This window comes from Vulpes vulpes, chromosome 12 (assembly GCF_048418805.1).
Source record: "Vulpes vulpes isolate BD-2025 chromosome 12, VulVul3, whole genome shotgun sequence".
Taxonomy (NCBI): Eukaryota; Metazoa; Chordata; class Mammalia; order Carnivora; family Canidae; genus Vulpes; species Vulpes vulpes.
In genome coordinates this window covers 129,908,296-129,920,340 of record NC_132791.1, presented here as the reverse complement: position 1 = coordinate 129,920,340, position 12,045 = coordinate 129,908,296, and the positions used below count along the sequence as shown (strand labels likewise).

Sequence of the window (12,045 nt, the reverse complement as noted above, 5' to 3'; positions counted from 1 at the left end):
GTTTTGGGCTGAGTAATGTTGCGTTGTGATACACACGCCTGTCGTCACCCACTCTCCTGCGGAGACACGTCCCCCTCGTTTGCCCGTCTGCCTGCTGTGGGCCATGCTCATGCACGGGTGCAGGGGTCTCGCCGAGGCAGGGTTTCTTGTGACCCTGGGAACGCACAGGCCGGGACTGGGCGGCTCCGCTGTTTCACTGCTGTAAATGCGGTTTCCTTACGGGTTTGTTTTCTCTTTTTTAAAAGACTTTATTTATTTATTTGACAGAGAGAGCGGGAGAGCGAGCAGGAGCAGGGGGAGGGGCAGACTCCCCGCTGGGTCGGGAGCGTCCTGTGGGACTTGATTCCAAGACCCTGAGATCATGACCCGAGCCCCCCGGGTCTCCCTCCTTACGATTCTTCATAACTTCTCTCGTTTCCTCCAGCTGTAGGAGTGCAGTGTATGAGACATAAGACATAAGTGTTAACGGACTGCTGACCTGACCTCACGGTAAGGCTTCTGGTGAGCGGCAGGCTATGAGCAGCAACGTTTTCAGGACCCAAAGTTATAACGAGATTTTCAGCTGAGCATGGGAGTGCTGCTGCTTCTAACACCCGTGTTATTCAAAGGTCAACTGTATTCCCACAGGTGTAATTTTGTGGGGATCCTCTATATTTTTTCCCATGGTGGCTGCACCAGTTTACAACCCCACCGACCGTGCTCGGGGATTGCCTTTCCTCTGCCCTTGCCAGCACTTACTGTCCCACCTTTTTGACAAAGGCCATTCTAACAAGCAGGTATAGGGTAATAAGTCACTGTGGTTTCAATATGCGTTTCCCTAATGACTAGTGACATAAAACATGTTTCCATGTACCTCTTGGCCCTTCATATATATTCAGAGAAATGTCTATTCGGTCCCTTGCCCATGTTTTAATTGGGCTATTTCCTTGCTGTTGAGCTGTAGGAGTTCTGTATGTGTCTTGGATATGAACCTCTTATCAGGCATATGGTTTGCATTTTTTTCTCCATACCGTAGGTCCTTTCACTTTCTTGATAGTTTCTTTTCTTAGTAGGATGTAGGCCCACTGGTTTATTTTTTTATCTTGTTGCTTATGCTTTCAGCGTTATAACCAAAAATAATCACAAAGACCATATCAAGGAGCTTTGTTCCTATGTTTTCCTCTAGGAGTTTCATGACCTCAGGTCTTGCATTTAAGTCATTAATGAATTTTGAGTTAATTTTTGTGAGTGGTGTGAGATCAGGATCCAGTTTCATTCTTTTCCACGTGAATAGCCAGTTATCCCAGCACCATTTACTGAAAAGACTGTCTTTTCTCCATTAAGTGTTCTTTGAAGAAGAAGAGGAACGACTCCTCTTACACGTCAATGACAACTGCATCTTCTAAACCTAAGCAAGAAGAGCTCACCACACCTGCAGATCCGACTAGATAGGACCTCCCTTGTCTCTATGGAATTCCCTGGAAAGAAATAAGTGAAAGCCTGAGTCTATGTATGGGACTCATTCAGTTTACTACCTACACAATACTTAACAATCACTTAAAATACACCAGGAACCGTGCTGGGTTTGGGGATATAAAACGCAGGCATGACTCCTGTGTCCATGAATCTTACAGTCTAGAGGGGAGAATACATGGGGCATGTTTGCATTTACAAGAACTTTAGGAACACAGAATAGGGCGATAATCTATGCTTATCAGTGATATTAAAGAGATGATGGCTTCTGGAGTCATGGATACCATTTTCTTCACCGTCTTTGATGAGTACCTGCTGCCACCACCACACCTCTGTGGTCTAATGGAGCATTCCAATGACCCAGTGGGGGCATGCTGGTTGTATCCCCGCCTGTGAGCAGTATGTAAGGACTTACGTGGTTTTATTCTTTTCTGCTGCTAACACATGAGCAAAACGCTAGTTTCCATTAAGAAGGGACCTACAATAGAGAAACGAAAGATGACAGTCTGTGGTTCTTTCTGTGTAGAGTTTAATGAGAATAATGAGAAGGAAGGGGAGGCAGGAAGTGTTTTCCTTGTAGTTTCAAATCCAAAGACACTCAGTGACTTTAGGTAAGACACAACTTCCTTTATCCTTCAATTTATCCTACTGTTACATAGAATGATACAGAAAAAAAACAACTACATAGGGCAGTAAGCAGAAGGACTGAGACTGAGCCGTAACTCTGCCATTTACTCAACCTCTTGGTTACACATGCATCCCTTAGCTTTTGAAGGTAATAGAATGAAGTGATGAAAAAGATATTTTAAAATAGTTGCATCTGAATCAAGGCAGCCAAAAATGGTCCCCCAAATTGTGTTGATTTATATATTCTGTACACAGTTTTTCTTAACACCTCTTTAAAATAGAGCACTTGCACTTGCCAGAAAAAGAAGCAACACAAAAATGATTTGTGGAATGCCACATACAGTTTTGGTCCTAGATCTACATAAATACTCTCCTTTCTATATATTATTGATTTTCAAAACAACCTTGCAGGTCAACATTTTATAAAATATTTCCATACACATAAAGCAGAAAGCTTTAAAGATGACAGTAGAAACGAGATGCTAGGACATGACTTTCTTTCAAAAAAGCCAACGACTCATGTTTGGGAAAGGCTCAGCAGTGCAGAACCATAACTCGTGCCATGGGCCCCTTAAATCCTAAAGCAGGATGCTAGGGCACGTCCACTGCAACCCGGCTGTGGCTGTGGCTCTCTCTGGGACCCCAACAAGAAGGAGCCACTGTCTGGGACACTGCTTGCCATTATGATAGGGGGAACAGAAAACATGATGGATCCCATGCTGGCTGTTAAAGTTTCTTCCCTGAAGTGACATATACCACTTCTGTTTAAGTCCTGTAGCTACCTGAATCTTGCAGAGAGAGACACCAAATAAAAGTAAATGCAACCTACAATAGCATGTTGTTGGAATGAAATTTTATTCAGGATCCAAGGAAGAATGAGTTTACACAGTTTTGAAAGGGTCGTAGAGAAAAGTAAAAGATTGATTTTTGCTTATTCCTCACCATGTAGATTGTTTTTTCTTTAAATATCACAATGATATCTCTCAACATACATGTTCTAGTATTTTGCCACTCCCTGTCAAGAAATGGAATCTACTTGGGGTGCCTGGGTGGCTCAGTGGTTGAGTATCTGCCTTCAGCTTAGGTCATGATCCCAGGGTCCTGGGGTGGAGTCCCACATGCTCCTGCTTAGTGGGGAGCCTGCTTCTCCCTCTTCCTCTGCTCCCAGCTCATGCTTTCTCTTTCGCTATCTCAAATAAATGTATAAAATATTTTTAAAAATGGAGTCTACTTAATATAATCATTATTGGCTCATTAGCTGTGAGAAATGTACTATACTAGTGCTTGATGTTAATAATAGTGGAAACTGAGTGTGGGATATATGAGAACTTTCCATATTGTCACTGCCATTTTACTGTAAATCAGAAACTCTTCTAAAATAAATTTCATTTTTAAAGAGTCAAGGTGAGCAGAAATAAGTAGATAAAAATTTAAAAAGTAGTAGAGTGCAGGCAGAAAGAGAATAATAACTCAAGAGAGCCATCGAGGTTGATGCCTTTAGGAAGGTCAGAATATATAGAATTCTGGATGTGGGATCACAGGTTGAAGACATTGTAGGCAAAAACAGCATTTCCAGTTTGAAACCCAACCAGGAAAATTAAGAGTCAGTGCTCAGGGGGTGCTGGGCAGGCAAAGTCGGTAGAGAGTGGACTCTTGATCTCAGGGCTGTGAGTCTAGGCCCCATGCTGGGTGTTGAGATTACTCAGAAATAAAAGAGTAGGTGCTCAGGAGGGAAATAATATTAAACTGGACACCTGAGTGGCCCTCTGGTATATGAATGTGTCTCCCAGATGAAAACAAGTAGTTCACAGAATTAAAATCACTGGCAGAGAGTGCGCTGTTCTTAATGCTTGCTGCAGAAAAGTGCTGTCTTTTTGGATGCATAGTAGAGTAGACCAAAACCGAGTGCAAGAAGCTTGGGTTTAGTTCGGTATGTTCTCATGAGCATTTTTACAATCTTCAGTATAGATGAATATTGTGCCTCTTCCAACTTAGTACTGGGAAGATGGCATAGTGGAGATGATTTCTTAGAATGGGAATCACCAATAGACTAATGGATTTGCATTTTAAAATTCTGAAGCTGTAGAGAAGCCATCTGATCATGCAGTGACTCATGCAGTGACTCAGTTTCCCATCTGGATAATAAAACAACAGGATCTGCCTTATTGAGACATCACAGCACTGTTCTGCGGAAAAACTGAGAAAGTAAATATAAAGGTGCTAACAAAACTGCCAAAGGGTACATAATTGTGTATCCTTAGGGTGTACCCAACAAAAATCAAGTTCCACTAATCTAGAAAGGGGGCTTCCTTCAGGTGCTCCACAGAATCAGAGCAAGGAGGGACAGGAGGCCTGTAAAGGGAGTAAGATTCCCTGGTTCCCCTTCCCACCCCAATTCTGGTAATGGGGCTTTCCTGTTCATATACTACACACTTTACTGAGGTCAACAGCCCTGTCTTTGGTCTCAGAGATCTTAACCGTGTTCTCAGCCATCAAAGATAGAGTTGTCTCCATCGTGTCATTTGATTGGAACTCAGCAAACTCTTGGGCACAGGTAGGCATCGTCTCTTGGGAGAATGCATAGGTGCTAGGTGGGTAGTTCCCAAAGGCCTTCACTATCCAGCACTGGAAAGATAAGTTCACATGAGTCTGCAGCAGAGGCAGTAATTCCTGCAAAGACAGTGGATGCTCTGCGTGTGGTCTCAGACATGTACTCAGCAGCCACAGTGCTCCAGTCTCGAGCAGTGACCAACGACCATGCTGCTGCTTCTTGATGCTGAGTCTGCTCCTGCCATGTGTTTGTTGTTCATAGATCTACCCCCTCCCATCTGGTCTCATGAAACCCCTCTTCCAGGTCTGAGCCTTATCCATCTCTGGAATCTCTTTCTTGGTCTGGAGAACTTTCAACTGTATATGTAATCTGTGGGGCCCAGAGCAGAATGAAAATGCAGCGTCCCTTGTTCAAAACTCCCTGAATGCTGGTAAGAGCCAACCACAAACCTGCCCAAGTACGAAGCTGTGTGTAGGCCCAGGGGGGCATCACTCAGTGCCGTGTGCTCATTATGACTCATCTTCTATCCCAGAGACACAGCAAGATCTTCCCATTGTCTTGGGCAGTCAAGAATTGCCATTGCAGTCTCCTGCATCAGGCTTTACTCTTTATCTCTCAGTCAGATTCAAAAACCTTTGGAGAGACTTGTATCATCTGGGGGATAGTGAAGCCACGAGATGGAAAAGGACTTGATGCCTGAACCAGCAGGTGGAAGACTGCCTGCCACATACCACGATCAATGGTCACATGAAGGATAAACACAATTCTGTAATGTTAAGCCATTGCAAGTTCCGGTTCATTTGTAACAGTTGCCATAACTTGACTGTGTTGTCAGGCGGGGCAGTGTATGGTAACATGACCATGGCAAAATCTCATTATTTTATAAAAAATTTATTTCTTGTTTATGATACACCATCAGGAACAAAGTGCTTATCATAGCTAGCTCCTCAGGGAGCTTGGCTGATAAAACTTCTGTCTTGACTTACGCTTCTGTGATCACAACACTTTGGGAAAGAACCATGGTAAATTATACACTGGTTTGTAAGGTGTCTGTGCATATGTGATATATCACTTCTTACATTTTAAAAAGTATCTCAGGTCAAATGGTCATACCTAAATGTAAAGAGAGCAAAGAACTGCAGTCTTACTATGTACCACAAAAGGGAAATCCAGACATATTTGGCAAATGAGAGCAATGACTACCATGTGAGTGTAGATGTTGGTGTTTGGAAGAAGGATGCTGCCATACACAAATCCAAAATATGTTGTGCAGGACAGGTAGTCAGGCCGCAGGCAGCAAGGATGCGGATCAGCAGGCTGGTAGCAGGAGGGCCCCAGGGTACCTTGGCAACATTCCTAGTAAGTCTGCCCCCAGTGAGAAGTAGAGGGTGGACCTGGTGAGACCTGAACTCTACAGGAAATAGATGGAGCAGAATTGTATGTGTTGGATACAGTTATCTACCTTTAGCAAGATATAGCAAAGAGGGGAGCTCAGGTGAAAACTGGTTGGCTTTTTGGAAGAGGTAGAAAGGGAGTAATGAATAATTCTACACATCATGGTCCCTCTAAAGTTAGAAAAGCTGACTGCTCTAGACCCTAGGAAATAAGAGATAAGACTGGAAAAAGTTTTAAGTGAAAAAGCACTAAAAATTCTCTCAGCTCAACAACAAAAATAAAAAGTGACACAATCTTTCTGCAAAGATCAGAGTAAGTAAGGGTTTTAACCTTGCCATCCCAATTTATTGTTGCAGAGAGCATCCAGAGAGCCATCCTTCGTTGAGAGAGGGGACATGCAGATGAGGAAGCCAAGGGATAAATCATTTTTGAGAATTATATGTAGGAAAGAACTGTGGGATTCACCATACGGGAGCTAGAAGAACATATATCAGAAAGCCTCAGTTCTTAAAGTAACTGTTAAAGAAACCATGTGCCGGGATTAAAAAAAGACTTTGAGCCTTAAATCAAGCTAGCTCCCAGTGTCCTCAGCAGACAGCCCGGTAACCCATCTTCCTGGTCTCCAGGCTGCTGGACTGTAAGCAGCCGCCTTGGAACCCGACGGCAAGGACTGCCCCACATGGAGGTCTTAGATGCCCTTCCCTTCTCCGCAAATGTGTGTTCATGGACTTCACAGCCCTGTTCCTGGCGAGAACACGAGGCACAGTATGGGAATACCTTCCATTAGCTCCAAGGCATATGTTCCTCTGTGGTGTACAATTTCACATTTTGTATTGTTAGAATATCTTCAGCGGCCAAAGGTGTCAGGGTGACATGTGAAAACCTTGGTCTCATTTCCTTTTAATCTGTTCTGAGCAATCCTCTTGAGTGAATGGATGCTACCAATTTGTTGATGCTCTAGCCTTATAGCAACAGGCTGTGATGTCAGAGGGTTATTTTATTGTAGAAGTTATCCAAAGAAAGTTGAGAGGCTGTAATGCAGAGAGCTCTGGCTTAGTTGCATGTTATCCAACACTCACTTCACATAAATATAGATGGAAATAGAAAAGATTCATACTAACAGTTTATGTGAACATTTTTATTAATAGTTGCCATGGTGTGAAGAAGCTTTCCTTTCAGCACTTTATATCAGTGGTTATGTGTTTTTTAAAATAATATTACAGGGCATTCACTTACAAGTCTAAGCAAGACGATCTCCTGAGAATAAAGGTAAAACGAGGTCAGGCACATGATAGAGAAAGCAGTACTGAAGCAATTAAATGAATCATCATCATTCTAGAGGAAGATATTACCTATTACTTAGATATTTTGAATTTTTTTTATAGTAGGAACCTTAAAGCACATAGGATTCTGTGCTGAGCTTGGAGCCAGACACGGGGTTCAATCTCGAGACCCTGAGATCAAGACCTGAGCAGAAACCAGGTGTTGACGCTTAATGGACTGAGCTACCCAGGAGCCTGGGAATTATAATTATCTTTATAAAAACATGTCACTCATGTTAATAAGTCATGGACTTATTGTTAAATAGGTGAATAAACATGTTTTAAGTCTCAGTTTTCATGACTATGACAGTAAATATTGATAGAAATAATGCACAAAAAATCTTTTTGGAATCCTCAATAATTTTTTAAAGTATAAAGAAGTATAAAGTATACAAATGAGATATGCCAATATAGATCAAAATCAGGAAAGCTTGGCTCAGAAAGGTTTTGTCTCATGTTGTACAGCTCATATTTCCTGTTTGCATGCCACTTGCTAGCCAACTACTAAAACATCCTACATTAAGTTAAAAAAACAAAACAAACAACACCTTACTACTGATATCAATTACACTATTGGTTATTAGAGTGGCTTAATTTATTGGAAAAACAGACCCACAGACATATGCTGTAACATGGCTCAAACATAAAAAAGGGTATTTCTTGCTTATTTAACAGTTGCTGACTTTATTCCACACTAAATCAGGAGACCTGCGTCCTACTCATTGATGGTTCTGTCATTTCTGGTTGCTTTGTATCCCACTGGCAAAAGATTAAGGTACACTCACTTCTGTAAACTCTTGCACACGTGACCTCTATTTCCATCTTACTGGTGAGAATTAGTTAATGGCTACACATGGAGAGTAGCTGCTTCTTAGCTGTGGAAGGAGAGAATGGATATTGGTGCATAGCCGTCTGTCTACCACTGTGACATGGTGCCAAGAGATCAGCTTGGAACTGAATTTGGAGATCAACCTTGGTCTGATGACTAATCATCTCTGTGGGTTTTTTTGTTTTTTTATAACAAGTCCAATTTTTATTCCAAGTGTTGTCACAACGTGATTACAGTCACAGAGACTCTTCCCAGCTTAGAGCTGGGACTCTTAGAAGCTATTTCATACTCTGGTGCAAGGGTAGAAAACCACAACATGAGAGGGAATTAATTCCTGAATTATTGGCTTCATCACATCCACCTTCTCCACCCCAAAATGGCACAAAAGAAACAGCTATCATGCCCTGCAGACTACTTTTGGTGTAAAAGAGGTGATGGAGTGGGTGGAAACAGGTCATGAAAATCTGTCGAAAAAAAAAAAAATCTCTTTCAATGAGTTTGTACACACCATCAATGAGCCTCTCCTGCATTCGGGTAGGAAACCAAAGTTCAATTCTTAAGAAGTCATCATTTCATTCATTGACTCAGTATCAATTAACAAAGTGCCTACAAATTATCAGCTTCCACTTGCAGCCATTTCTAGATAAAAAAGAAACCTGAACTCTCTAGAGGGGCCACCAAGGTCCCCCCCAAGTCTACAGCTGAAAGGACTTTTCATGGAATTGGGTTTCTTCTGTACCTCTGAAAGGGTAACACTTTAAAGCTCAATCATCTTTAACCTGGAGGTCTAACATGATATTTAGCAATACTTGCATCCCAGACATACAACATTAAAAGGTACACTAAATTCTGAAGGTAGCTATGCTCAAAATAGTTTACAATTAAATGATTGTACAGTATCCATTTACGCCTGAAATTCCAGTCCTAGACCAAGCTTGTGGCCGCCAGCATTAACATTCTTGCCATCCAGCAGAGCTGATAGCGTCAGTTTGATACCTGGCTTTAGGGTCTGAGTGTATCCTAAACCTATCAGGCTGGAGTTGTTCACTTTAGCTGAGAAGCAGGCGTCAGGGTCGATCTGATACTAGGTCACTATTCCAAAGCGAGTGTTACTATTTCCTGCTGTCCAGGCCAGATTGACAGCGGTCTCTAACTTCTTGTTCACCTTCTGATAAATGGAGCCACCAAACTCTGTCCCGTCGTTTACGTTAGTATGGAGCTGGAATTCGTCGGTCTTGTAGCCAACCGCAAAGTTGCTCTGGGTCCCTCGGGACTTTGCAGTCTCAAAATTCATCTGGTAGCCAGCCAGCCAGCCCTCACAGCCCAGCACCAAAGCACCCCGGGTGGAAGGACCAGCGATGTCAAAATCCACATCACAGCCCAGGTTGATGTGCTCCCGCTTATACCCTGTCTTGTTTTTAGCATTCCCCCCCCCCCCCCCCCCCGTGTTGGTGAGAAGGATGAATCAAAGGTCAGCTTCAGTCCACGTGCAAGCTGATCTTCCACAGTGATCTCTGTGCCTAGAGTGTTGTCAGTGTCCCGTTTGTCTGTGAACGTCAGACCACATTCAGTCCATCTGTACTTGGTTTCCAGACTGCCCTACACTTCGGTGGTCTCAGTGTTGGCTGAACCCGAACTTGTAAATTCCAGTCCATTCTCAGATTTTGTTTTCAAGTCAAGTTTTATTAAGCCAAATCCATAACCCTTAGTGAAGACGTCCCTGGCAGATTTGCCAAGATCAGCAGCACAGGCATCTTCTGCTCGTGGGGGGGGGGTGGGGGGGTGGCTCAGCGGCACCTACCGCGGAGGCTGCTGCGCGAGGAACCGAGGAACTGAGCGCACCGTCTCTGTGGTTTTGTGCATGAGATTTCCTTCTGAAGCCTCATGACTACAGAGCCCTCATATGTCTTCTTTCCATGCTAGGTCTAATTCTAGGTACACAGCTGTGATTCACAAAATTCCAATCCTTGTAGGGTTTATGTGTCAACTAGAGTTTCCATGTTTCCTGACTTCTTGTTTAAACTATATTCAAATACTCCAATGTCCTATCCTGTGGCAGTCCAAAGCCCGTTGAAGATTCCTACAAGTTCATGGGAGGCATTCATGTGATCTCATCTGCTTCCCAGACTCATGTTCCTACCTGTGTTGCCTTTCTATTTACCACATTGCTGTGGATGACAGTTTCACTCATTTCCACCAGAACTCACCTAGACCAAGCATTTGGGCATTTGGTGAATTCAAGACTGTGCGAGGGGTCATAACGCTTACTGTAGAGCAAGAATCTCCGTCCACATTTAGCTGCCTTTGCTTTCAGAATCCTTTTGGTCTCCCCTGTCCTCCTGGGTTCTTGTTTGGATTTTTTTCCCATCCAGTGGCCAGCATCCCGATTCATGGACTCCTCTCTCCCACCTGGTGGATTATTTCATGAGAATTTGAATTTTAGAAGTCGCAGCAGTGATGCTTTAGTTCCCACTCCGAAATCTTAGTCAAGGGGCAAAGCAGATTAAAAAAGATCTTCTTTCCAATGATAAAGAATATAGTCTTACGAGGAAGGTGTGATTACTGAATGCAAATTAAAAAAGAAAAAAAATCTATGTTTAAGTTCCTTAGAAGGAAGGCTCACACCAGAGACAAGAGGCGCCTGGCCCACTACAGAACCTTTCTTGGGCAGGGCCTGCATTAATGGGCAGAGTTTTAGCAGCTGAGTTTTGAATCCAGAATACTAAAGGAGCGGCGGTTTACAGGGATGACACGGGGTGGAGAAGGACACGGCCCGGCGTCATTCCTGCACTTCTTCAGCATGCGGTTGTGCTCGCTGTAACATAACCGGTATCGCGGGCCATTTCACAAAGGTGTTCAGGTGATCGCGATGAAGCGCTGACCTCCAGTAACTGGTAACACGCGAAGAGCAGGGTGGGAAGCGAAGCAACGCCGAGGGGAGCGGAGGGGAGCGGGGGAGGAGCGAGGGAGGAGTGCGCGCGGGAGCGCGGGGCTGAACACCCGACCCTCCGCTCCGCCCCGGCCGCCCCGGCCGCCCCGCAGCCCCGCCCCCCGGCCGCCCCGCCCCCCGGAGCCCCGCCCCCCCGAGCCGTGCGTGCGCGTGTCCGAGCGCTGACGTCCACGGCGTGCGCGGCCACGCCGACGTCGGCTCCGTCGCCATAGCGACTGGCCCTGGCAACCCAGAAGCCGCGAGGCTGCGGAGCGCGGACTGAGGGCTGCCGGCGGGGGTCGCCTGGGGCCCCGCGTGGCGGCGGCTCCATGGCGGGCGGCAGCGGCGACGTCCGGAAGGTGTTCATCTTCACCACCACCCAGAACTACTTCGGGCTGGTGTCGGAGCCCTGGGACCAGCCGCTCCTGTACAGCTGCCCTGAGGTCAACAACTTCCTGGACGACGGCAACCAGATGCTGCTCCGGGTGCAACGCGCCGACGCCGGCGTCTCCTTCTCCAACGCGGTACGGCCCCCGCGGGGACCTCCAGCCTGGGCTGGGCCGCACAGCCCCCCGCTTGGGCTCCCCCCGGGGCAGGACTCGCTGGCCCTCAGTCAGGCCCCCCTCCCTCGGGGCGGGACCAAGCGGCACCCGGCTCGGGCTCCCACCTGGGCAGTTTCCGTGGAGTGTGGCCCAGGCAAGCAGGGAGGGGAAGGCTGCGGATTGCTGAAAAGGTCTCTTGGGTTGGGTACTGAGGACGGAAGCTGTAGCCCTTTCAAGTTAGTGCTTTTGCTGCTAGGGCCCAGCGAGATGTTATGTACTGTCACGTACCACACTGCAGACTTTTGTCATGTTGGAAGTGCTTCGTTGTGTTCTAGGTTCTGTAGATGTCTGACAGCATGATTTAGTAAGCTGATAAATATTGGGTCTGGTACCGTATG

The 12,045-nt window shown here is 45.3% G+C and overlaps 1 protein-coding gene and 1 pseudogene across 12 annotated transcripts in view; one reads left to right on the top strand and one right to left on the bottom strand.

Moving 5' to 3' along the window:
* Nucleotides 1–8,966: 8,966 nt before the first annotated feature.
* On the bottom strand, nucleotides 8,967–11,436 carry LOC140594851 (non-selective voltage-gated ion channel VDAC1-like; annotated as a pseudogene).
* DYNC2H1 (dynein cytoplasmic 2 heavy chain 1) overlaps nucleotides 11,234–12,045 on the top strand; it is a 339,344-nt gene continuing 338,532 nt past the window's right edge. For all 12 annotated transcript variants that reach the window (XR_011995854.1, XR_011995852.1, XR_011995853.1 and 9 more), the window contains exon 1: nucleotides 11,234–11,629. Coding sequence is in view for 8 of the 12 variants with exons in the window: in XM_072729934.1 (XP_072586035.1) it covers nucleotides 11,435–11,629 (195 nt within the window). In the remaining 4 variants the exon portion in view is untranslated. The remainder of the gene's footprint in view (nucleotides 11,630–12,045) is intronic.